This window comes from Pristis pectinata, chromosome 9 (assembly GCF_009764475.1).
Source record: "Pristis pectinata isolate sPriPec2 chromosome 9, sPriPec2.1.pri, whole genome shotgun sequence".
Taxonomy (NCBI): Eukaryota; Metazoa; Chordata; class Chondrichthyes; order Rhinopristiformes; family Pristidae; genus Pristis; species Pristis pectinata.
This window is the reverse complement of record NC_067413.1, coordinates 38,800,549-38,828,430: the sequence shown is the minus strand read 5'-3', so window position 1 is coordinate 38,828,430 and position 27,882 is coordinate 38,800,549. Positions and strand designations below refer to the sequence as shown.

General features: G+C 43.7%; 1 protein-coding gene and 1 long non-coding RNA gene across 2 annotated transcripts in view; one reads left to right on the top strand and one right to left on the bottom strand.

The window, feature by feature from the left end:
* Positions 1-2,794, bottom strand: part of LOC127574362 (uncharacterized) — a 34,478-nt gene extending 31,684 nt beyond the window's left edge. Inside the window, exons 1-2 of the long non-coding RNA XR_007956906.1 lie at positions 2,588-2,794; positions 1,755-1,853 (exon numbers count right to left, since the gene is read on the bottom strand). This is a non-coding gene — a long non-coding RNA (uncharacterized LOC127574362). The remainder of the gene's footprint in view (positions 1-1,754; positions 1,854-2,587) is intronic.
* A 249-nt stretch (positions 2,795-3,043) lies between these two features.
* bmp6 (bone morphogenetic protein 6) overlaps positions 3,044-27,882 on the top strand; it is a 114,271-nt gene continuing 89,432 nt past the window's right edge. Inside the window, 1 exon segment of the mRNA XM_052022758.1 lies at positions 3,044-3,643. Coding sequence (XP_051878718.1) covers positions 3,217-3,643 — 427 coding nt within the window. The 5' untranslated portion in view covers positions 3,044-3,216.

Here is a 27,882-nt window from a genome sequence, read left to right as displayed (position 1 = left end):
ACAAGCTGACGCTGTGGGCACGTGTCAAAACATGTAACTTAAACATACCGTGTGTGTGTGTTTGTGTGTGTGTGAGTGTGTTGCGTGAAATCGTTCTTTTAACTGTCTTAAGGATCAAGGACTCTGGACTCGAGCTTTGTAGACCAAAACTAGTTTAATCACAAAGGCAAGCATGGGACAGAATGGATGGGAACAGACACACGCTCACTTACACGCAGGATACCACGAACACGAGAGGGGAAGCGCAACTGGGGTAAAATACACACACACACACAAGCATACAGTAACAGTGTACAACTTCAGGATATAACACTTCAATGCCCATCCTGCACTAGCATTGGCTCTAATACTATCTGGAGTCTGAGTGGAATGCTCCCTGACCATGTGGTGATGCACTCTTACCAATGATCTCTGCAGCATTGTCTCACTACTCCTGGAGTCGTCAAAAGAGGCAGGGCTAGGGGAGGCAGCCCTTTTTATGGTGCTAGGAGGCTGGGTGGAGCCTCACTGTTGTGATTTAAACGAGCCAATGGTGTGGAAGTCAAAGATAAAGGTTCCTGCCACAGCCAATGGTCAGGCAGGTTCGGAGACAAAGGATACTGGTCAGGCAGGTTCAGATGCAAAAGGTACTCTCACACCTGAGGGGTGGGTGGAGCCGCACCTTGATCGACAGTAGTATCACTTCTGATCAGAGGAGCAATGCTGGCCTCCGGTCAGCGGGGGGCCAGTGTCGTTACTGTCACGTGACATCCATGTGAATTTCTCACAACAGAGAGATAGTATGAAATGGAAAGATAGGTTAACGTTTCCCTGTGTAACTTATATTGATTTATTTATTTCTGCTTTCTGTGTGTTACTGGCTTATCCAAAGCATTGTGTTGGAAGAGGGGAAAAAGAAAGGAGTTCACACTTTGCCATGAATATGCATTGCTTTGCTTCCCATTCCAGTGCAGACACCGATACCAAATTCAAGTTCTGATGAAAAGTCGTCAACCTCTCACCACAGGTGCTGTCTGACTTGCTGAGTATTTCAGTATTTGCTGTTTTTTGTTTTGCAAATACCAAATCCGAAGTATTGTTTAACTTGGCTTTTCATGGACTAATTGATACAATAAGCATTAGAATATAAGAAATGGAAGGTGGACACTGGCAGACCCTTTGAATATGTTCCACCACTCAATGAGATCATGCTTTGTCCACTTTCTCATCCATTTCCCACATTACCCTCGACCTTAAATAACGGAGCAGCCACAGTCCTCCAAGGAGTGTTACAAAGAAATTCTTTCAGTGTACCCCTCATTTCAAACTCAGAATCTTGATATAACCTCTCATTCTTTAAGCACTACTGCCTACTGTAAAACTCCGTTAATCCACAATCTTGGGGCTTGGATGGTGCCGGGCCAGCAGTTTTTCCAGACCATCGGATGTTATTAAATTAATGCTCCAACGCATTTAATTCACTTTTTAAAAACGTTACACAGTAGAATAGTAAGTTTTCTAGTGAAGCTAGTCAATTCCTAGAAAGCACGGGATTTGGGGCCCCGACGAGTGAAAAGGGAGAGCGGCGAATATCATCTGGTGAACCAGATGCCGAACCATCGGCATGTCTGAAAACTATTAAACCTATTCTTGTGGGTCATTCCAGAAATTAATTCTGTGCAATAAACGCGGCGACACAAGAGACTGCAGATGCTGGAATCTAACACGCGTGGTAACGCCGGCTATCATCATGCATGAACCAATTTAATGATAACCTGAAGAAGTGTTTCAGCCAGTAGTGAGCTCTGAAAGATTCCGTGTCTGTTTTTCATGGCCATAGCACCAGGTGGCGCCTCTCAAAGGGGTATTTCCATCTGAAAAAAACCCACCACACACACAAAAAAAACAAGGTGTGAAACTCACAAGTGATGGGAACCACCCAGTGTTACATTGCAGATATGTTTGCTCGTTTGCTCCCACCCGGCTTGTTACCATCACGTGATTCCACACACACACACACACACACACACACACACACACACACACACAGTAGAAAGAAACTTGCACAGGTTCGATCCCAGTTTATGCTCCTCCAGTCAGTTTATGTAGTGTAATCCGATCTTCTGGTTTTATTGATCACCGCAGTTTAGCAATATTACAGTACGGCCAGAATCATACAATCCTTTGATAAATGATTTGTGTCAAGCGCTGATGGAGATGCGATAAATTGATCAGATTATGGAATATGTGTGAACCGCTTAATAACTAAAATTGTAGAATAAACCCCCTTTACGTAAACCTTCACCTATTTTTGCAGAAATCGATTCACTGACGAATGCATAAGAAAACAAAATGCCCTATTTCATCTCTGCAGAGAAATAATCGGTGCTAAACTGAATATTTCCGGCGAAACACTCTGTCCTATTATTATGGAGCAAGGAATGCAGTAGATAACCGCTAAAATAACATTTAGTTAATAGCCAACTTGGAAAACAGTGCCCTGACTGTGAATGTTACACTTGAAACGGATGCAGTGACTCCCAATGACAATATAACTCCTAATCTAAACACAGTCATACCAAGCTTTGGAAATAAGAAGGTCACGAACCTGATTATTAAAGAAAAACGTAATGCTTTTAACCTCTCCCTCCTGAGCGAAGACGCAGAATTCTTAACTGTTACCAAAAAAAATGCAACAATGGATAGTCTTACAAAGATTTTTCCCCTTAGTATTGCAACAGTTGAAGAAAAAAATACTTCATAAGCTGTAAAACTCTTGTGATCCCAAGTCTCAGCGTTAAAAGGAGACTTTATATTCCACTTGCAGCAAAGGGCAGCCAGACTCGAGAGAGAGAGAGAGAGAGAGAGAGAGAGCGAGAGCGAGAGAGCGAGAGACAGAGAGAAAGGGGAATGAATGGGAGGAGACAGCGCAGCGAAATCCCGCCTTTGCTGGGCGCAAATGGAGCGCGCGGAAAGGATGGAACATTGTGTCGGTTGTCCGGGCCGTCAATCAGGTGACGTAATGGGGTCTGGAGTGTTACCTGCTGCGAAGTTCGAATCGTTCATTGATAACATGTGAAGAGCAGAGATAGTGTGTGAGAGCGCGAGATACACACAGGGTCTGAGTCGTTGCAGACACAGAGTGTATTTATTTATATATATTTATATTTAAAATATATAGAAAAAGTTTTTTTTGTTTCACATCCAAAAGCAAAGTTTGTATCTCTGTTCTGGACAATGGGAGCATTTGCAGTCGAGCGGGGAGTCGCGCTCGGGCTGTTGTGGAGTTGTTGCCTGGTGGTTGAGTGGCTGTCCGTGGCGGGCAGCCTGCTGCTGGACACGGGCAGCCACAGCGACCTCCACTCGAGCTTTGTGCACCGCCGCCTCAAGCACCACGAGAAGAAGAACATGCAGCGGGAGATTCTCTCCATCCTGGGGCTGCCGCACCGGCCCAGACCTCACTCGCACGGGAAGCACAACTCGGCGCCCCTCTTCATGCTTGACCTGTACAATGCCATGTCCACCGGGGGCGAAGAGGAGGAGGAAGAGGGTTTCTCGCATCAGTACAGACCAGTGTTCACCACGCAGAGTCCGCCGCTGGCTAGCTTGCAGGACAGCTCTTTTCTCAACCAGGCGGACTTGGTCATGAGTTTCGTGAACCTGGGTAAGCCGAAACGTTATAAATCAAAACACACAGGCAGTGCTCGTATGCCTGCGTCTATCACACAAATATACAACAATTACTCACACATGCACATCTGCTTACTATGCGCACATGCACACACAGAGACCTGCAAATCTCCCGCACATACACGCGCGCACACTGGTTTAACCCCACAGTTTAAGCAGCAAAGAACTCTTCTTTAAAATAAAAAAAATAAAAGCAATAAAATATGTTTGCAGCGTTCCTTTTTTAAATAAAAATTGATAGAATCGACATGCTGACAACAAAAGCGTTCAGTTTTGTTTTCAGAAGCGATTTTTTAAAATCAGATCAGAGTAGTTCGCAGTACCAGTAACTCAGACTGTGGATGAATGCTTTCTGCTCCAAATCCATAAAACAATATATTAAACACACCCGCATTACCACGGGGAACACTAGCGCCATGCAATACTTTTCAGTGTCCAGTGATCTAGGTGTGGAAGTAGCCAGGACATGTGCTTTGGGGGGTTCAGTTGGATGTTTCCGACCCTGTTGCTGGGGCTTCCTTTGAATGTGTTTTAAAAAAACTTTAGCGTATAATCTTGGAAAGTCTATTTTGGGGAAGTTTTAATTTGGTATTGTGAAACGGTATACTCTGTGATAATGCGGGGAAGGAGAATATTTTAACCGTAAATTTTAAAGTAATTATCCTAAATTGTGCTATGTGTGATTTATGGGGTGCAATGCACCTGCTGCCTATGTTTCCCTGGAAGTAAACCAGGCGATTTTACTTTACTGGAGACTAGATTTTCATTCGTAAATTGTACTGTATTGCTTTTGATATTCGTCAGTGAAACAACGTGAACTCCCCTAAATGTTGCAATCTTACAGCTGTAATATTTAGTTAATTGGCGTGCATTTTGACGGATAATTGGTTGCAAACATGCAATTTAATGTGTCGGACCTCGAAGTGTTTGAGGAGATTTTTCTCCTCTGTAATGTGGGGCACCGTTCTGCAAGCCTCTCAAAGCTTTCACTTTGTGTGGTAACTGACTCAAGGTCTTTCTAACATAATATTGACACCAGGTTCTTTGACTCATCTGTTTATTTGCCATAAATCTTGGCTGCTGTTTGGAGACATTACCGAGGCAGCTACTGTGTTCCGAAGCGGAAGAAGATAAAAAGTATTGGCAAATGATGGTGCCTGTTAAAGCCGGTCCCACTGGGTAAATAGTATGTATCTGCAGTCAAAACATCCTTGCTTATTAATGGTGATGTGTTTGGAAAGAACAGTGAAAGGAAATAGTTCTGTATTTTTCTGGCAGAATCCAGATGATTTTGCAGCGTCCATTTCCACGATAAATATCATGCTGTCCATCTATTGGGTAAGAAACACTACTGGCAAATTAAATGCAGTTTGCCAGTTAATTTCAAAGCTTTACACTCCTGTGAGAATTTGAGTTAAATTGACATAAGTGAACGCAGATATTCATCAGCTGATATTTTAATCACACGAAACCCTTGAAGAGTTTCCACATTAGTTGAGACAAATCTGGTATTCAGTGATGCCACTGGCCTTTGGTCAGAGGGTAGAGTTTTTATGAGGACATTGAGTTTGGCGTTCCCCCATTCCCTGTCACCTCATCCCTCCATCAGAGGTTGCTGTGTGTGTTTGTTACCTGGTGGCAGAAATCCAACGTCAGGCTGCTAATACAAAGTCATATTGGGATGTCTTTGAAACTTGCCCACAATCATTCCATTTACCAGAAGTTGCTCTATAGCCTTTCTATGCCTTGGCAGTTCAAGAGCAAGCCTTGATGCTTCTTAAATGCCGTGAAAGTCTTTGCTTCCAGATTCCAACCTTCCGCTAGGTGGAAAAGTTCTTCCTCCGATCCCCTCTAAACTTCCATACCCTAAACCTATGCCCTCTAGTTTTAGACACCTCGGTTATGGGCAAAAGCTCCCTATTATCTACCCTATCTATACCCCCACCTCAATTTTTTATACCTCTACCCAGTCCCCTCCTTCTACCTCTTAAGCTCCAGGGAAAACAATCCCATCCAATCCAGTGTCTTCTCATAACTGAAATGCACCATCCCAGGTAACATCCTGGTGAACCTCCTTTGCAGCCTGCCCAGTGCAATCACCTTTTAGTGTTGCCTTCAGATCCAGTTCAGCAACCAGAGGTGACACAGTGTGAATCACTTCCACTTAATCCAATGGATCAGACTCCAAGCAGTCCTGTTCCCAGGAAGTGTATGCTCTTTGGCCTCCATAGGTGTCCCAGTGCGATGGGTAGTGCTATTCCTTGTGCAGAGTATATTCTGCCTTGCTTTTCCTGTCAACTGGCAGAAATTGGCTTGTCGGTATGAATCTGCATCCTATTACTTTGGTACAACACCCTGTGTAAATGTGATGGGCTACTGGGATGCTTGCTGAGTAGTTCTTGTTTTAAAAAATAAATCAGCAGTAAATGTTAGCATCTGGGAATGCTGATGCAGTGAACAAGATGTCTGGGACTGTTATAAGGTAATAATACACTCCAGGGTTTTAGAAGGCTCCTAAACCAAGGGCAGGACTTGTGCGCAAGTAGTTCAGAACATCTGTTTTGCCTTGGAGCGTGCAACAGCAAGATACATTTATCGTGCTGAATTCCTCTATTCTTTATAAATTGGCAGTTAAGAGAATAGGTAGTTAACAGTTCTGACTGATGGAGATAGTATCATGGTGCCATTCTTTGGGATTGAATTTAATAGGTTTTATCAATAGGAACATGGTAAATGGAATGCAGCTTGACGTTTAATATCTTGTACCTAACATTACTGAGGAAGACAGGTTTATGGATGTTTATACCGGTCAGTTCTCCAGTTTTCTCCTATCAACTTGTGAGAATATTCACCACACAAACACTGCCATAAATGGTTATCAATTATGCTGTTGTTTCAGTGTTTCCCTCACAAGCTCATTTTCCCTGAAGAAGGACTTAAAGGTGGGAGGGACGTGGGGAAATTTGTGAGTGCAGCTCCAAAGAATAGACTCAATTTAACCACAAGCTCTGCCACTGAGGGAGCAGGAATGTACGACAGGATCAAAAGATGTGGGAGAGGAAGGAAGTCTGGAGAAGCAAAGGCAGGCTGCAAAGTGATTGGTGGAAGTCAGGGCCACAAGAGACTGCAGATGCTGGAAATCTGGAGCAATGCACAACAGCGCTGGAGGAACTTAGTGGGTCAGGGAGCATCTGTGGAGGGAAATGGACAGTCAACATTTTGGGTCGGGACCCTTCATCTGGATTGGAAGAAAGATGGGAGATAGCTAGTACATAAGGGCAGAGGGAAAGGGTTCTCTCTTTGTGATGCCATTTGTTGAGTCTGAATGAGTGGACTGGGAACTTGACTAGTTAATAGAAAGGATGAAGAGTCTTTGATGGGGGTAAAATACATTGTTCAGTTATGGGAAATGGGCCTTATCCAGGTTCTCCATTGGGTGGCCTGAAAACAGTGAGTTACTTGAAGAAGCGTCTAAGGTATACAGGTGCATGTTGACAGGGCTGCACAGTGGCACAGCTACAAGTGCTTCTGCTTTACAGTGCCAACGACCTGGGTTCAATCCTGACCTCCAGTGTTGTCTGTGTGGAGTTTATATATTTTCCGTGACCATGTTAGTGACCCAAATGCTTCAGTTTCCTCCCACATCCCAAAGATATATGGGTTGGTAGGTTAATTGGCCACTAAGTTGCCTATGGTGCGGGTGAATGGTAGAATCTGGGAGGAGTTGATGGGAATGTGGGAGAATAAAATGGGATTAGTGTAAGTGGGTGCTTGATGCTCTGACTGAGTGGGTGGTGGAGGCAGAGACTCTCTCAACATCTCAGGAGCATCCAGGTGAGGACTTGAACTGCCAAGGCATTGAAGGCGAATGGAGGAACTTCTAGTAAAAGGGATTCTTGTAGGTTGTCAGCATGGATATGAGGGGTTGAATGGCCTGTTTCTATGCCATATAACTCTACACTGTCTACAGCCAGACATTGAACAGCTGCATTTAGCCGAGGAAAAAAGTTGATTGTGTTGCAACAGAAAAGAAGGTGGTGAGATCAGCATCACCAAATGTTACTCTGATGTTTGGCAGTCTGAAACTGAACTCTAGATCAACTGAGAACTTGGCTATGTGCAGGGGATTAAGTGGGAAAATTAAAAGTGAAATCCTGTTTGGAGGTGGTGGGCGAAGTGATGACCTTTGACTGGGGGAGCTGGGGAGTGCGCAGTGGTTGGTGGAGGCAAACTGTTGTAAGATGGTTGGTGTAGAAGTTTGTTAAGGAAGGCTAGGAAGGAGGCAGTAACAGTGCTTTAAAGCATTAAAACACAACATCGAATGGACAGTGCAGGGTCTGGGGGCTTGGGAGGAAGGGGGACGGATCAGTGGAGCCTGAAACAAGTCTTATGGAAAAGGTGAGTGTGGAGAGAGCGGGAGCAGGGAGAAATCACAAAATGATGGAGGGCTTGAGTTCGGACAAGTGACCAGTGGCGAGCTGGTCAGAGGAGAGGAGGAGAGTTGCGTGGGTGGTCTTGATGTTTGAGATGAAGGAATCCATGTGCTGGTCATGCTGGGTTGAATGGGCTGAGAAACAATGTTTTGAAATGGCATTATGGGGTGTAGAGCCATTGTGGGTCATCTTCACCTGCCAGGAAGGTACTAGGGTAACAGGATAGGAAAACATTGCAACAGTATGGCTAAAGTTGATTGAGGACAACAACGCTGATTGCATACCAAGTTAGCTCAGGATTGTGGACCCCTGTGGTTGTAATATTGAGGACGCAGCTGAAATGAGCAGTGGTGGTAGGAAGCAGAGAGCAACCTGATGGGGGTAAGGTGTAGATAGTGCGTGTGTTAAATAAAAGTGCTGGAAATCCTCAGCAGCTCAGGCAGCATCTGTGGGGAGAGTTAATATTTTGGGTCAATGAGAAATTTACTCAGAGGTTTGAAGGGTGGTCTTAAAAGGAGAGGGAGATGATGCAGCTTAGGAAGAGGAATTTCAGTGAAATCTTGGCAGGAGTTGGTTAGTGTTCTCGCTGTATCCTGGGGAGCAGGACAAGGTAGGGAGGGCATGTGGGAATGTCAGTCCGCCCACCTGATATCTCGTCTCGGCATGTCAGCACTTCATCCACTGGAGAATTGCGAAAACTGGAAACAACGTCTTGAACTTGAACCCCTCCCACCAGCCACTGGCATGATCAACAACCACACTGAGCTGGGTGCATGTACCTCCATATCATCTGGCAACATAGATCAAAGTGACAAAGCCCAGCTCTGGCCCTTGGTCCATTGAAGAAATTCCCTATACCTTAGTCCCCTCCCAACCTCAAGCAGGTACTTGTCCTCCATTTCCCCAAACATCACTAACTTCAATTTGCCCATCAGCCCCTCTCCTTGCTGATCCATATTTCACTTTCACATCTCTGAACCTAACACTTAATTCTCATTGATATGTAAATCATTTTTAGGCTTGACATTCCTTTTTAATACGTTCAGTATGATAGTGATTGTACAATGGTTAAGTTACTGGATCAGTAATCCAGAGGCACTGGTTAACAATCTAGGCACTTATTTTAATTCCATAGCTGAGTTTTGAAAGTCTGGTTAATTACAATTTAAACCAAAACTAGTCATCAGTACTAATGACCATTAAACTATTGGACTGTTGCAGAAACCCATCTGGTTCATTGATTTGGGGAAGGAAACCTGTCATCTTTATCTCATCAGACCTGTATGTGACTCCAGACCCATCAATACGGTTGTGAGATTAGGGATTGGTGAGTTTGTTGAACACAATGATTAGGGATGGGCAGTAAATTTCAGCCTTGACAGTGCTGCAGATTTTGAAAAAATGAATGGCTAGAAATGTGAAGAAATCCTACAAAGCTTGCTATAATTTCTCAGGCATTCCTGGCTCCTGTCTCTTAATGTACTCTTCTTTCCCTGTTCTGTTAAGACTATCCTTAAAATCCATAAAGCATTTGTTGGATTGTTGGTAAGCGAAGTCTGAAAGATGTCAGAGGGGACTTGCATTCAGCAAGTGCACACCCTGAACTTAAAAACCCCAGTCAAAAATAATCACCGAGTTTCCTTATCAGGAATTGAAATTGCAAAGAAATTAGTAGTTTTAGTTGTAACACTACATATTGCGAAGTCTTTAATATTTTAAAAATTCATTTGCAATTTTTAAAAATTTACATTTGATTACAAGAAGGGAAATGGTGATTTGAATTTGATTTCAAGTAATTAAGTAAAAAGTTGGTGGCAGCAATGTTAACTCTGACCTAGTTGTATAGAGCATTGTTTTTAAGGCTGACAAGGTAATGGAATGGTTAGTTATGATCTTGATTGCAATGGATTAATATTTTGGGCTTGACAGATCTCTATTAATGCATGAAGTAAGAAAAATCTGTTCATTTCACTTAAAAATACTAAGTGTTGGAAATTTATCTCAAGTTGCAGAGATGACATTCAAATACAGCTCTGGGCCATTGCTATACAACATGGCGATTAATATTCAATCCAAATGTAACATTCCTTGTTGGAACTGTTTAAGCAAGAAGTGCTTGTCTGGTAGAACTTCAGATTCCATGTTACACAAGACTGCAAATGTTACTTGTATTTATTTTATGGAAAGTTTTTTCAATAGGATGTAAAGCTTGTTTATTATTAATGTACTTCACGCATTTGATAAATTAATATTTTTGAAATGTGGTCAGGTTTGTGTGATGCTCACGAACTTGCTCATGCTGACTGACGTGGAATAATTCCACAAATCCACAGTTCCAGCAGGGAGTTGCAATGACAGGGGTTCGAGGCTACAGACCTTGCCTCCAACTCCCACACACCCCGGGCGAAAGTGTGGTTACAGAATTAATTCTCTTGGGCATTTGCAATTATCTGGGAAAATGTATATTTAACTATAATTGCCTTATTGGTGGAGAAAGTTGGGAGGTGGGACGAATGGAAGTAACTCTTGCAAAGAAAGTGTAATTTATGATGAATTATGCATTTTTCATCACTGTGTCAGTGTCGCATTCTTCTAGGCCTCGTGAAAGTATGGTATTGGATCTAGCCTGCAGGACATTCCTGAATTGAGAAAGCTGGCTGCTTTGTCCCCAGAAGCAATTTCCATTGGTTTTATCAGAACTAAACACTTGATAATTGCTTCTGCCTCTATCTTGTTCCTGTGGAATTCCCTTCTGTGTGGCAGAAATCCTTGATGGTGCATTGTGTGTCTGTAAAAGAGAGGGCCTTGGACCCTTACAACCAGTTTAAAATGTTTATCCTTGTGCTTTGCCATGTTCCCTAAGCTTTACCCGGGCACCACCAGGGTTCTCTGTTCATGAACAACCTTTGATGTAGTGCAGCTATCTGCTGGGTCTCCAGGACTTGCTTGACTCATTGAATATGGAAACTTTTGCAGGCAGGTTAGAAGGCTAATATTTCATAGACATGGGACCAGGAGAAGGCATTTCAGTCTTCATGCTCACTCTATCATTCAATACAACCATATCTCAATAATATATTCCCAATCTCTCCCCATACCCTTTGATGCCTTTTGTATGTAGAATCTACTTAATAAAGAAGGGTGACATGAAAACTATTAGAATGAGGGAACACCAGAATTGGTGTCGAACTGGAGCACTTTAAATAGGTTTGGTACAAAATGGCGTGAAGAGGACACTGTGTAATGCATTTACTGTGGAATCTGGAAATTTAAATAATGTTCAGGTCGACGTTGATTATTGTTTCTCTCCACACAGATGCTGCCTACAGAGTGTTTCCAGCATTTTCTAATTTATTGTCACAAACAAGTGCTGTGTGACTGCTTCTCATAATAAATCTATCACAGTTAGAAGTGAAATATATGACCTGTCAACAAGATTGGCCTACTTGGAGATCGCAGGAACATATGTTTTCTACCGTTATCTGGTAGAACTCAGTGAGGTGCATTGGCACCAAGGCTGGCTAGCATCCAATAATTAATTTCTGGCTTGCAAAGCATGTGGGGCTTTTTGCCACTGCCATGAGATGTGCAGGGGGTATTGTGTACTGTGTTTGACAGAGCGACTTTATTATACTGTGGGACAACACAGCAAGAATAATTGAATGGATGGTTGAAGGGGGTTGCAAACACTAGCTGTTTGATTTCAGATTGTCATGCAGGAAGAATTCTACCTTTCTTCACTCTGTAAATAAGTTTAGATTGGACTAGGTTAAATATTTTCCTTCTGAGGGTATTAAAATGTTTTGTTTCAATTTACATTATTCATGTCCAGGGCCTTATCTGAACAGTCCACAAGTGTTTGTGGTGTTTAGTTGTTATCTTTAATGTCGTTTTCTGTTGCTTTTCGTACTTCCCTTTGCGTATCTGGGATTGTATTTCCTTGGGACACATTATTTAGCTGTTTTCCATTGGCTGGTTAACTGGTTTCTGAGGCGAAGAGGTTTTGCATACCATGTAACCCATGACTGCAATTAATTATGTTTTTATCTACATTGTAATCATTCTTCTATATGGGAAAATTATTGGTCTAGGCATTTAGTGGAAGTATTCTAGTATGTTGCCATTGAGGGATTTTTAAACTAGCAATCTTATATAATGGTTGGAGAGCTGATTTATGACAAATCATTTATGCAGACTTCACACCGGACATGGAATATTACAAAATGCAGTTAATTTTCCTGGCTGTGAATCTTGTCTTCAGCAGACAAGAAGTTTTATAGCCACAAGTGCTATCAGGCAGTCTTTCACAACTACAAATAGTTCCACGATATGAATGTCAACATGTGGTAAGCTTTGTACCTTCCAGCTGCCGTTTACAGATTTAGCCTGGGGCTGCTCCATCCAAGAAGTCCACAGCAACCCCTCCCACCCCCCAACCCCACCCCTGTAAAAGCTGAGCAAGAATGCCATTGTTTGGTACCGATGTTCCAGGTTCAATTCCCGGACACACTCCAAACCTCAGTTGGAACGTGATCCAGGTGATCTTCTGCCTCTGTTATCCCTTGCTCCTTAAGGATCTGTCCTGGCTGTGATGCCTGCTTTGGCCCAATAGTTGGCAGCTTGTACATGGTACTCTCCCCAGCGAGAACAGTCTGGGGTGGTGATGTGAAGGGGAGGAAAGGATTCTTATCATCAGTGCCTCCTTAAGCATAATTCGTAGGGTGAACAACCAACATCTTTTTTTAATTTTTAAAAAATATTTGTGTAGCTAGTGATCTCATGAGGGAGGCGACTATATAGCAAGGACTACAGCACACAAAGGAAGAGCAAATTTAACAGCTGTGAAGTGTGGGTGTGTCTGTGTTTTTTGGTAGTAATTGTTAATTTGGCTCCATTACATAGCTTGTGCGTTAACTCTCTCAGTAAATCTTGGCCTCCTTCAGCCCTCTGCACACTTTTTAAGTTCTTCTTTCCAGAAAGAAAAGTTGTTTAATTATTTGACTTTTGTTTTAATGCAAAGAGAAAGGAATTTAGTCCTAGAGCTGCAGGACTGGTAAATAAGTGTGTCGTGTTTAGTTTGGATTATATCTTGACCCTTCTGTTTGGTTCTTCTGGAAACAGGAAGATTAAACTTGGGAAATGTTAATGGCTGATGCAAACCTTAAAGCAGTGGAATTCTCTAATAGAGAATTCTAAAGCGTGGTAATCAGCTTTTTTTAAATGTTGATTAAATCTCTGGATTTGGTGTGACTACAGGGCCAAATGTGGATTGACACCATTTTATACCGTGGGGGGGGGGGGGTGGGGTTCTGCTTTTATGGAGGAAGGGGGTGCTCGAGGCGAACTGCTTGCGGACAACGTTAAATTCCAACTGGTGGTGAAGGATACAACACAAGGGACTAATCATTAGTTCCTTTAAAGCCTTTATTCAAAGTCTGTCCTGTGTAGACCCGATCCAGCTCCCAATCCTCCTCTCTTCCCAAGCCTGATCCCACGTTGTTGCAAGGGAATCACTAACTGCTGTAAACGACCTAAATGCAATTAACGCTAATTGATATAAATCACATGGATGCAATTAGCATGGACAGGGAACGGTGGTTGCTTAACTCCGCAGATCAGGAAGTTTTACGCAGGAATTTTCCTCCTACAGGTTGAGTGGCTGGGCCAGTTTTGTAGAAGGATTGGATTACAGTTTAGCCATAGAAAGTGCAGCCTTGATGGGTGGAATGGCATTTTCTCATTCCACTTATAATTATCATCATTCAGGGTGGGAGAATTTAATGGTCGGAGTGTTAGAAAGCAATGAGTTAGACGTGTTCGTCATCTGAGAGGCAGTGGAAGAAAAAAAATCTGTGGACAGAGTTACAGATTTCTGGCTCAGTTCTGGTTGCTGGTGAATCACCTTTCTGAATGGTTTGTATTCCTTTTTGAATGCATAGTATAGCTGGTTAATAAGTACAAAACAGCATTACAGAGATCACAAAATGGATTGTTGGGTGATTAGAAACATCACATGCACTGTGAATGTGTATTAATTTCTTATTGTGGACTTGAGGTGTGGAACCCCTTCCACCTAACTTGGGCAGGGGAGTTCAATGCAGCTTTATGACTTAGCACCACTTTACTGTCCTGATGCTGCTCCTGAGCAGGGACAGAAAGAGCTGACATTTATTTAGCACCTTGGATCCCAAAGCATATTGGCCACATCTTGTAGATGAATTTGCCCAGGGCAAAGTACCTCAAACAACACTGAGTGATTACCAAGTTATCCTTGCTGGTGGTTTATTGAGGGAAGTTGGCAGTGAGCTTCTGAACTGCTTGATTTAGTTTATTTCAGTCATGTTTCTCTCTGTTATATAGTGCGGACTAATACTTGCATATTTACCCTGGAAAGCTCATGTTCTGCGCAAGGGCTCTCCTCAATCAGCGGGAAGAGTGAAAGGTGCTGGGCGACCTGCCTCTCTCCACAGATCTGTGTCTTTTGAGCATTCCTCTTTCACTTGTTGCCCCTTGACTTGGGTGTGGAGGAGCTTTAGGCCCACCCTAGGTGGTCTATCAGTCCACTGGCTTACCCTGGATCAGAGAAACTCCTCAGTGAACTTGATGCCCATGTTGACCTCAATGTCAAGATGTTTGACGTTGTGGTATCACATCTCCCATGAACAGTCATGGATGCAGGGTGATGTACATTGCACGAGTTGAGGTGTTTGGCTGCCACAGAGTGACTCTGCAGGGAGTGTCTGATATCCTCTCTCTGCTGCCCCCTTCCTGCTTGGATGTCTGAGATCTGGATGACTGGTGGTGATCCTCCAACAAGGTTACCATTTGATAATTTTCCCTAACACCCCGTGTGCCAATCTTGAGAGCTCTAATTGCCCTACCTTCGGAGCCTGTTGGGCAGAAGAGCTCTAAGTATCAGAGTGCATATTTAAAACTCTGACCACAAAATCCATCCCTACCTTGAATGGACTTCATCTGTCTGAGGGAAAGAGCGTTTGAAGAATGACATCCGAGTGGCCTCTTATGTTCAGAATCAGGTTTATTATCACTGACTTATTTGATGTGAAATTTGTTGTTTTGCAGCAGCAGTACAGTGCAAAGACATAAAGATTACTATAAATTACAAAATAAATAGTGCAAAAAAGGGAATAATGAGGTAGTGTTCATGGGTTCAGAAATCTCATGGCGGAGGGGAAGAAGCTGTTTCTGAATCATTGAGTGTGGGTCTTCAGGCTCCTGTATGTTGTAGGAAAATGAGAAATATCTTGGTTCATTCAGTACATTCTGCCATTCTTGAAAAGGAAGATAAGAAAGAAATGAAGTGGTGTTACTTTTCAGGTATAGGTAGAGCATCAGTGACCTTGTGTTATATTGCCAGTCCTCTTTAAAACATTGGCCAATCGTTTTCAACCTGGAGGAGGTTCTAGTATCGCCTTGGTTCACTTTGCACTGGGGATTGAAGTTGGGATTTCTTTGATCAGTGTGTCTCAGTGTCACATTAGTGCTGTTAACTACAAAATTGTAAATAATTAGCACAAAAATAAGGATAAGTTCTGTAAGGTGAGCCTTGTAGCTCATGCAAATCATGTGCACTTCCTTCTTATCTCAGCACCAGATGGCTATTCCTTTACTGGGAGAGACGGAGATAGTGAGTACTCCTTGGGATTCAGGATTGCTGAGTGAATAAATTCTTTGTATTGCAACAGCAGTACTAATTGCAACTTGTATGGGGCCATGAATGTTGCAACGACATCTCAAGGAGTTCCCAGCATGCATTATCACATGAAATCCTGATGCCAAGCCACATGAGTTACTCAGAGAACAGATCAAAACTTGGTCAAACAGGGTCTTAAAACTTGGAGAAAAAGGAGGGTGATAAGCAAGAAGCTTTGGGATGGAATTGCAGAGCTTAAGGTCTTGAGAGCCAATGGTGCATCATTACTGGGGGGTCAGATCATTAGGAGCAGGGCACACACTACAGGGTTATAGTGCTGGAGGAGATTAGAGTTAGGGAGGGGGTTGGGTTGACCATTGGAAGGATTTAGAAATGGGCTGATTAGAAGCCCAAATGGGTCACCAACCATGTAGGTGACGGGTTAATGGGAATTGTATGGTGATATAGTTGCTGTTATATTGTGAATTAAAGTATAGGCAGCAGAGTTTTGAATGACCTAAAACCTACAGAGATACAGCACTTGTAATGTCATGAAGACATTTCATATGAGAATTATTACAGAATTTGACACCACGTTAAACTTGGGTACATTAGGACCCGGTTTAAAGAGGATCTTGTTGGAGGTAGAGGTGTGGAGAAGTGTGTGGTTACTAATTGTGGATCAAGGAAATCTGATACTCGAGGTCAAAGTTGGTTGGGATAGTTGCAAGGTTGGAAGAGGTTGCAGAGCTGGGCGATGAGTGTACAGGACCTGGCTTGAGTTAGTACTCTAGGCCATGGAATTAATGCATGAGCTTTAGTGTACAGATGCTGGGCTGGCATCAGTGTGGTCGAATTTGAAGGTGACAGATCTGTACAAGGTGCTTGACTGCAGAGACAGGGGTAGGCAATGTTCAGGAGATGGTGGTGTTGAGATTCCAATCCATCCTGTTTGGACTTGCTGTGGCCATGAAGGGGTTGAAGCCATTGACTAGGGAACTGAGTTTGGGGTCATAGTGGCTTTTACCTTTGCTGTTCTCTCAGGTTCAAGTCTTATTCCAGAAACTCTGAGCACAAAGATCTGCATTGATGCTGCTTCAGTGTAGTACTAACAGCACTTTACTGTCAAAGGTGCTGTCTTCCAAAAGAGATCTTGAACCAAGGCCTTGCCTGCTCTGTTGGGTGGACGTAAAAGTATTTCAAGACAAGTTACAGAGGCATACAGCATGAAAACAGGCCCGTCAGCCCATCAATTCCATGTTGATCATCAAGCGCCCATTTATGGCAATCCTACACTTAAATACGTCTTTACTGAATCTCCCCATGTTCCCATCCATTCCTCCCTGTTTCTCTTACTCGTCTAGGCATGAGGGGCAATTTACATGGCTAGTTGACCTACCAATTTGCATGTCTTTGGGATGTGTGAGGGAACCAAAGTACCCAGGGGAAACCCACGCAGTCACAGGGAGAACATGCACTCTCCACACAGCACCCGAGGTCAGGATTGAACCCTTGTCGCTAGAGCTGTGAGACAGTAGCTCTGCCAGCTGCACCACTGTGCCATCCCAAGACTGCATGCAAAGGCTGCAGATTGATCAAGAAGGAAGAGGAAGAACAGTTTACTGTGATAACAGTAACATGGGATGTAATTTGTAGTGTCATGGGCTGGTTCAGTGATACGGCTAGGTCCAAAACCCAACTTGTCCATGGAAACAGGACGGGAGAAGAGGTGCATGGATTTGAGGGCTGATGGTGCACTCAAGGACCTTGCACAGTCTCGGGAGATGGAATAAGTCATTAAGGACTGAGATGAGGAGAAATTTCTTCACTCAGAAGGTGGTGAAACTGTGGGATTCTGTTCCACAGAAGATTGCCAAGTCAGTGAAGATATTTAATGAGGAGGTGGAGAGATTGGCGGTATTGGCAGAGAGTGGGCATTGCAGAGGCCATCGTTGTATTGAATGGCAGAGCAGGCTCGGAAGGCCAGATGGTGCTTTCTGTGGGTCATGGAGACCATGGTAACTTTGGGAAGATAAGTGGAGGCACATGTTATCTGGACCAGGAATGGAAATAATAATTAATTTGTATCTAGGATTACTACTTTTGGTTAATTTATTAGGTGGAATTAATGCTTTTTTTTAGCAAGGTGTGAAGAGTCTCATTGTCATCAGTTTCTTTCACACTCAGTCCCTCCATCAAAGGCATCAAAATATAAATAGTCGAAGACCCAGTACATCTGGCACCCCACTAGTAATAACCATTCTGAAAATGAGCCATTTATCCTGACTCTCTTCTGTCAGTTTGTCACTCCCCTATCTATTCCCAACCTCTTCTCAAATGCCTTCTGGAGATCCAGATAAACTACATCTACAGTTGCCCTTTGTTTACCCTGCCTGTTGCGAATGTGAAGAAAATAAAATAAGCTAGGATAGGATTAGTGTAAAAATGGGTGTTTGGTCAGCACAAATTTGATGGGCTGAAGGGCCTGTGTCTATAACCTATGATTCTATCCTCACGTTTATGAAACAGGACTTCCCTTTCATAACACTGTCAACCTTGTTTGATTATGGTGTGATTCTTCTGCTGGGACACTTATTCATGTGTTTATGTTGAGCTCCAATACATTTGGCATTCGCAATTTGACATTAACCGGTATTGTATGGGATCGCAAGTCCTTAGAAACTCGGGAATGAAGTGAAGTGGTGGTTTTGCCCCTCCTTTGAATGTTTGCTTTTTTTGCCCCTCATGGACGCCTCCAGGTAACTTCCCAGGTTCTCTGCATCTTGAGGACAGACATCAAGTGTGTGTTGTTATTGTGGTGTTCATTTTCACCACAAATGTCCAAATGTCGGCTGTGGGAAGCCTAAACTCAGACATATCTCACACCATTGAACTGGAATGACTCGGTTGAAATGGAATGTTTGCATGGATACCAGGAGCATAGCCCTGAATTCAGTCCAAGAGGTCATCGACCTGAAATCATCCTTCTCTCCAAAAATACTGCTTGTTCTGTTGAGTATTTTCTGTAATCCTGGTTCCAGGGAGGATTATACTCTTGGGATTATTATTTAATCTTCCATAAACCCAAGCCTAGTGAGCTTCAGAGATGGTTGGGTTTGACTTCTGGGTCGGTTCATGGTCTGGGGAAGAGGGAGGCAGAAATGAGTCAATTTGAGCAAGAGAAAGCTATTTGAAAGAATGACTGAAATCTTTGAGTAGGCTGAGCCAAAGGCTGTTTATTTTTCAGTAGTAGTACCGTGAGGTCATCCCTGGTGGTGGCTACTAATGTGCTCCACCGTAACTACTATTTACTCTAAATAATGTTCATCAGTATGTTCCAAGTCATTGGTTGAGAATGAATGAGGGTGGTTAGCAGTCCTGATTTAACCTGATTCTAGGTGAGTCAAGAGTCAATATTGAGGATTCTCCAATCCCCAGTGACGCAGATATAACCCAGGGAAAGACTTGACTGTATCCTGACAGATTCTAGGGAGAAGTGACTGTTCCACCCCTGTATGGGCTCTTGTCCAGAGGTGATGGTGGGAGCACCCTCTGAGGTTGTGTGGATATCCTGATGGTGAGATGGTTGTTTTCATTTTGGTTGGCTCTGCTCTCGATACTAACAAGTGTTTATACTTCTGAGTGGGGTACCAGGAGCTATTTAAATAGTGTGGGACTGGAGTCACACCCAGGCCAGCTCTGGGCAGCGTAGGACGTTCACAACATTGTCAGCTGATGAGTTGTAGGCAAGTGTGGCCTTGGCAAACACAACCAATTTGCTCAGGAAACATTGTCTATCTAAACAGGGGTGGAAATAGAAACTGACAACTTCTGCCAATAAAAGCAGGGCAGTTTCTCCAGAAAATCCACTGGGTGGAGGATGGTTACATGATATGTGCATAAGATCAGTCTCTAGACACTCTACGAAAGTGTGGGCACCGGTCTTGATTGACAGGGGGAATTACCCAGTCATCCTCCCTCTGGTTGGCTGTAGTGTTTTCACTAAAGGTGGTGACTTACTAAATCAGCTCCACACTTTTAACAACAACTGCAATCAGTTATTTAGTTCAGTTTCTCAACTTGCCATGGTGGAATTTCTTAACCTAATACTCTAGGTTAAGTAACTGTGAGGGTCTTGCACCAAAAACATCTGTTTGGTTTCTATGTCTATTCACATTCTTTCCAACTCTCTTCTTTGAGTTTCCCTTGAATAGCACTTTTTCATTTACAGTAGAATATTGTTACCTGGCCTTTTGGGAGCTTGCTTGCTTTCAAAGTACAACGTGGATGATTTGTGACTGTTAGCTTTCACATTGAGTCTTTGGAATATATCAGGATTATAATTGCTTTAGAGCCTTTAGAAGCAGTGAGCTAGAGATCTCAGAATAGCATATGCATATTTGGAAATCTGTTTGGGTCAGAGAAATATTAAATGAATTAGCTGGAGCTGCCAAGTGCCCTTTATATTTTAGAACATAGAGAAACTACAGCACAATTCAGGCCCTTCGGCCCACAAAGCTGTGCCGAACATGTCCCTACCCTAGAAATTACTAGGCTTACCCATAGCCCTCTATTTTTCTCAGATCCATGTACCTATCTAACAGACTCTTAAAAGACCCTATCGTGTCCCCCTCCACCACCGTTGCCAGCAGCCCATTCCACGCACTCACCACTCTCTGAGTAAAAAAACTTACCCCTGACATCTCCTCTATACCTACTCCCCAGCACCTTAAACCTATGTCTTCTTGTGGCCACCATTTCAGCCCTGGGGAAAAGCCTCTGACTATCTACCTGATCGATACCTCTCATCATCTTATATACCTCTATCAGGTCCCCCCTCATCCTCCGTCGCTCCAAGGAGAAAAGGCCAAGTTCCCTCAACCTACTTTCATAAGGCATGCTCCGTATTCCAGGCAGCATCCTAGTAAATCTCCTCTGCGCCCTTTCTATGGCTTCCACATCCTTCCTGTAGTGAGGCGACCAGAACTGAGCACAGTACTCCAAGTGGGGTCTGACCAGGGACCTATATAGCTGCAACAATACCTCTCGGCTCCTAAGTTCAATCCCCCGATTGATGAAGGACAACACACCATATGCCTTCTTAACCACAGGGTCAACCTGTGCAGCCGCTTTGAGCGTCCTGTGGACTTGGACCCCAAGATCCCTCTGATCCTCCACGAGTCCTACCTTTAAGACTATATTCTGCCATCATATTTGACCTATCAAAATGAACCACTTCACACTTATCTGGGTTGAACTGCATCTGCCACTTCTCAGCCCAACTTTACATCCTATCTATGTCCCTCTGTAACCTCTGACAGCCCTCCAAACTATCCACAACACCCCCAACCTTTGTGTCATCCGCAAACTTACTAACCCACCCCTCCACCTCCTCATCCAGGATTTTCCATAGTTTTAAAAAATTTTTTATATACATATATATAGATATTTCCAAGGTCTAACATCTACAGGAAGTGGGAAACTCCAGGGTGTGTGGTTTATTGACTGAATGCGGTCTTGTCAAACTGTGGTAACTTTGTCATGCTAAAGAGTTTTTCTTTTCAGCCCAGCTGTGCTGCACGATTTATGTTGGTGCAGAGCTGTTGATGTGACTGGTGTGATCTTGCTCAGGTCAAACTCTGACAGGCCGAGCAAGATCACCCTGACAACACAAGTCTAACAGTAATCCTTGCAAAGCAAACCCTTGCTAATTTTCTGCTGCTTTTCTTATTCATAAACCTCCCATATTGAGTCATCTTGTACTCCAGTGTCTTGGGATGTTAGAGACACTACATGAATGCAAGTTCCTGTTGGAAATGAGCCAAATAGTGTGGTCATACACTTGTCAAGGTCGGCTTTAACTGGCGATTGGCCACTCGGATACTAATTTCAGAACAGATGTCCCTAATTTAGTAGAGAAAGCAAAAATTATCTAGGGTCTCACAGGTGCTGGAACCTAAGTTATACTGTGGAGAGGCTGGAAACATGAGTGGTTCAGAAGCAGCCAAGGTAAGGCATGCACAATGATTCTAAAAAGCATGCGGTGAGGTTGGGGAAAGAAGCAAAAAGTGGTGTTAAAACACAATGAACTCTGAAGTGGAGAATGGGTGATAACTAAATGACAGATGGAAGCTGGACCCTCTCCTCGCCCCTCACTGCAACCCATACTCAACAGAGGGAGAGAGTCCACTGTCATCTCTTCAGTCCCGCCAAGATGCATGTGTTCTCTCTCCATTCCTCCAGTGTCCCAGTGGTACCATTCGCTCTCTGATTCCCTGCTTCATTCTTTGTTGCCATCTGCTCTCCCAATACTGCTCTGCACAAGTCCTTCTGGAAGCAGCACTTGCCCATTCATTTGCTCTTCTGCCACCTTCCTGGAGCTTACGTGCACACACTTAACCTTGTCTGTGGGGATGGCAGGTTCCATATCCACTGGGGAACCATGCAGGAATAGTGAGATCACTTTGTTGGACACTTTTGTTTGCAATTAAGCCAAGTTTCTATCTCACTGAAGCTTAAAAGAAATTCATTGAACATCACCTCATCAATTTACAAGCACCTTTTGCAATCGTCTGGCCAGAAATATTGGCTTAACAAAGCCAGGCATTGATTACAATTCTCTCTCTGTCTCTGTCTCTCTCTCTGTCTTTCCATGACTTCCCCTCCCTCTCTCCACTTCTCTCTCTGTCTCTCTGGCAGCGTGTGGTGGTGTACTGCCAATTCTAGGGATAGTTGGGTGTGAGCAGTTGGTACTTTAAGCTGGGCATATCCCATTGGAATACAGCCTGCAGGTGATCTCACCTGTGTTCAAGTAGCAAGATTTAGGCTGACACTTGGTTTGTTAATTGAGGGGTTACTGCCCAATCTGGGCCACCGGCATCTGGAATAAAAAACAAAAGTACTTAGCATATCAGGCAGCAAGTGTGGAGAGAGAAATTGAGTTAACAGTTCAGGCTGATGACCTTGCATTGGAACAAATCACAGTATTGGCGATGGAGAGCTGTGGTGTGTGCTGAGGTGATAAAAGGACTACATTGTCTTTGAGTGGTGAGCCTTCCTCCACACCCCTGGACTGCTATGGGCTGCCTCCCTTTCTACCAAATGTGCCTTAGCTTTTCACAGCCTCTTCCTCCTATCCTTTTGATAGGACCTGTGTGTTGCTGGCAAGGTCGGCATTTGTTGTCTGTCTCTGGCCCTTGGGAAGACGTGGTGGGGGTTGAACCACTAGGTCATCTGGTGGATGTGCTCCCATGGTGCTATTGGTGGTGAGGATTGGAATATTCAGACTCGGTGAAAGAATGGTTACTTATTTCCAAGTCCTTATAGCATACGACTTAGAAGGCAAAATCCAGGGAGTGAGGTTTCCCATGTGCCTACTATCCTTGTCTTTTGAAGTAGTACAGTGGCACAGCTGGTAGAGCTGCTGCTTCACAGAGACCCGGGTTCAGTCCTGACTTCGGGTACTGTCTGCATGGAGTGTGGACTTTGTCTCTCTGTGACTGCATGGGTTTCCTCTGGGTGCTCCAGTTTCCTTTCATGTCCCAAAGATGTGTGTGTGAGCAGGTTACTTGGCTCTAGTGTGTGGGAGAGTGGTAGAATTTGGGGGGGAGTTGATGAGAATGTGGGGAGAATAAAAATAAGGATTAATGTAGGATTAGTGTAAATGGGTGGATATTGATGGGCATGGACTCAGTGGGCTGAAGGGCCTGTTTCTGTGTTGTCATTTATTTGTGCAGTCCTGTCAATGAAGCCTTGGTGAGTTGCTGCAGTGTATTAGGTGTATGCTACGTACCATAGTAACAGTACAAGGGCAATGGAATGAATGAATATATAAGGTGGTAGATAGAGTGCCGATCAACCAGGATAGTACATAAGATATACGAGCAGAATTCATCGCCGCAGAGGGCTGTGGATTGGGTGTATTTAAGGCAGAGATTGATAGGTTCTTGATTGGTAAGGGGCCATCGAGTCTGCTCTGCCATTCAATCATTGCTGATTTTTCTCATCCCCATTCTCCCGCCTTCTCCCCATAGCCCTTACTTAACCCCCTTACCAATCAAGAACCTATCAATCTCTGCCTTAAGTACACCCAATGACTTGGCCTTCACAGCCCTCTGTGGCAACAAATTCAACAGATTCACCACCCTCTGGCTGAAGAAATTCCTCCTCATCTTAGTTTTAGGGGAATGTCCCTTTATGCTGAGGCTGTGTCCTCGGATCCTAGACTCTCCTGCTAATGGAAACATTGATGACGATAATGGAAGAATGATGATGAGCTTCTTTGTAATTGAATATTATGTCTCCATCTGACACAACTTTCACCTCCCATTTAATCTGCCCTTTGCCTCTCAATATCATGACTGCCATTGATTCAGGCACTGTTCCTCTCCAAGAACTTTGTAAGTTATTGTCTCTCTTCCAGTATGACTGAATTCCTTATTTTCATTTTCCCCTTCTCTTACCTGCTGTCCCCCAGCTTTTTGTCTCAATGCTGTCTTTTTTTAAAATCTGTAAACGAGTCATCTTCCAGCACCAAGGAAGTGTATCTGAGATGCCAGCTAACTTACCATCTGACTCGCTGTGCATATTGTTCCAAACTCACCATTAAACAGCTGCAATGTCTTAGCCACACAGAATGGTACTGTTGTGATGAAAGTCCCTGTACACTGTTCCCAGTGTCGGTCATTTCAATGGCCTCACTAATTATAGGCTTTGAACTACAGGACACAATTTGATACATTTCCATAGGACCTTTTGCCTCCCTTTTCAGGATATCCTGAAGTACTTTACTCTGAGCTCTTCAATGGTTGCATGAACAACTAGGGCATAGCAGGTTCCACAAGCAACAGTGCTGATAATGACCAGATAAACTACCAGAGACTTAAACATGATGAATGGGAAATAAATATTGGTGGCAAGGGAGAGCAAGAATAACTTCTACACTCTTTGGTGAAATAGCATTGGAGGCAGTCCAGAAGAGATTCACTAGGCTAATTCTTGGGATCAAAGGGTTGACATATCACAAAAGGCTAAAAATTATTAGGTAGAGCATATAATAATGAAGTACAGGAACAGGCCCATGATTTTGTGCCAAACTAATCAAGCTAATGGTGTTTAATTAAACTAATCCTGTCTACCTGCGCATGGTTCCTCCATTCTCTTCATATTCATGTGCCTGTCTGAGCCTCTTAACCACTACTGTATCTGCCTCCACCATCACCCCCGGCAGTGCATTCCAGGCACCCCCACTCTCTGTGTAAAAAAAAATTAAAAAACTTGCCCTGTACATCTCCTTTGAACTTTCCCCCTCTCACCTTCAATGCATGCCCTCTAGTATTAGATATTTCAACTCTGAGAAAAAGATACTGACTGTCTACTCTACCTAAGCCTCTCATAATTTTATAAACTTCTATCATGTCTCCCCTCAGCTCCCCAGAAAACAACCCTAATTTGTCCAATCTCTCTTCTGTATTCTTTGGAGTTTTATTATTGGTAAATTGGTTTATTATTGTCACATGTACCAAGGCACTGTGGAAAAACTTGCATCCTGTTCCTACAGATCAATTCATTACAACAGTGTATTGAGGTAGTACGAAGGAAAACAATAACAGAATTTAGAATAAAGTGTTACAGTTACAGAGAAAGTGCAGTGCAGGTAGGCAATAAGGTGCAAGGTCATAATGAGGTAAATTGTGAGGTCAAGAGTCCATCTTATTGGTCATATTGTACTAGGGAACCATTCAATAGTCTTATAACAGCAGGATAGAAGCTGTTGAGCTTGGTGATAGATACATGCTTTCGGGCTTTTGTATCTTCCACCATGGGAGGGGGGAGAAGAGAGAATGTCCTGGGTGGGTGGGTCTTTGATTACGCTGGCTGCTTTACCCAGGCAGCGAGAAGTGTAGACAGAGTCCATGGAGGGGCGGCTGGTTTCCACGATGTGCTGTGCACAACTCTCTGCAGTTTCTTGCAGTCACGGGTAGAGCAGTTGCCGTACCAAGCTGTGGTACATCTGGATAGGATACTTTCTATGGTGCATCGATAAAAATTGGTGAGGGTCAAAGGGGACATGCCAAATTTCTTTAGCCTCTTGAGGAAGTGGACGCGCTGGTGAGCTTTCTTGGCCATGGCATCTACATGATCAGACCAGGACAGGCTATTGGTGATGTTCACTCCTAGGAACTTGATTGTGGTCTGTTGGTCAAGAAATCAAGAACCCAGTTGCAAAGAGAAATGTTGAGTCCCAAGTCTTGGAGTTTGGAGATGAGTTTGCTTGGAATTATAGTATTGAAGGCAGAGCTGTAGTCAATAAGCAATAGTCTAACATAGATGTCTTTGCTGTCCAGGTGATCTGGAGGTGAGTGCAGGGCCAGGGAGATGGCATCTGCGGTAGACCTGTTTCGGCAGTAGGTGAATTGCGGTGGGTCGAGGTTGTCTGGGAGGCTGGAGTTGATGCGTGCCATGGCCAGCCCCTTGAAACACTTCATGATGGTGGATGTCAGAGCCACTGGTTGGTAGCCATTCAGGCACGTTACCTTGGTTTCTTTAGGTACCAGGATGATAGTGGTCTTCTTAAAGCAGGTGGAAATCTCTGATTGAAGCAGGGAGAGGTTAAAAATGTCTGCAAATACCCCCACCAGCTGATCTGTGCAGGATCTAAGGTCACGGCCAGGGACACCATCCAGGCCACATGCTTTACACGGGTTCACTTTCTGGAAGACTGATCTTGCGTCCGCAACGGTGACTGTGGGTTCAGGTGCATTGGAGGCTGTCGCAGTGGGTGGTGAGAAGAATGAGGGGTGATTTTATTGAAAGATACAAGATCCTAGGAGGACATGACAGGGTAGATACTGAGATGTTGTCATTAATTGGAGAATGGTGGATATGGTTACAAGTCACCTAAATCTGAGTTGTATGGGAATTTCATCTCGTAGGGTGGGGAATCTCTGGAATTCTTTATCCCTGGAGGGTTGTGGAGGCTGGATCACTGAGGGTAAAGAGAAAGTAGATCAATTCTTGAAAGATCAGGGAATTGAGAGCTGTGGGGAACTGACACAGAAGAAGAGTTGTGGCCTGGAACAGATCAGCCATAATCAGGCTTGAGGGTCCGAGTGGCCTACTATTTTGTGCTTGTATAGCTCCCCAGGACCTTTTGAACCATCTGAGGACCTCAATTCAACATGCCTTTCAAGAGACGGCACCTCTGGCTGTGCGACACTTGACACTCCTTTGCTCAGCTTAGATTTTTGTGCTCAGTTTCCTGAAGCAGGACTTGAACCCACAACCTTCGGATTCAAGAGGTTAAAGTTTTACGAACTGAGCCATGGCAAAAGCCATTAGAAAGCAGCTGCTTTTTTTTAAATTTTAAGTCCAGGACCCGAAGGAAATGTACATATCTTATTCCTGACAGGAGCTTCCCTTCCAAGCATGTGGATAAAGCACTTTCTTTTTTTTAGGAGCACCACCTGTTTCTGTCACTGTTTTTGCCTTCAGGTTGTAGTTTTGTGGATCGTGGACGTGGTCACTTTTAGGATTGTCTGCAAGCAGCAGCCATTCATTAGACCTGCAGAAATGCTGGCCACTTCTCCTTCAACCCCCGCTAGTAACATGTTCCTTTCTTTTATACTTGGTGTTCTGTATCTTTTAAACCAATTTCCTTGGTTATTTTCAAGACTTACTTTCCAAACTTGGTTGAAATTGGGGGTGGGGGGGGGAAAGGAAACTGGTGGAAGTGGGATTTAAAGTGAAAGTAAATATGTTTTATAACTGATGTGTACAGTTAATGCTTAGCACCATTGCACGCATTGGTGCGGTATGGCTTCAGCTTTCTCTTCTGTATGTGGGGTAGGGCCCATCTTGCCAGTCACATGATCTGCATGGTTGTCAGGTGACCTTATTTCAAAGGTATTGATGGTCCACATAAGGTGATCCTTCGTGATTATTTTTAATCCAAATCCTCAGAGATGGCGGCTCCTTTCAGGAGGAAGATGCACACATTTCTTTGTGTGCTGAATTGTTGAAAATGGGCACTACAGTAGTGGAGGAGAGTGATAACTTCCCACTTAATTACTCCAAGGATAATCAAAAGGCATTTGGATAAGTACCCAGACAGGAAAGGTTTAGAGG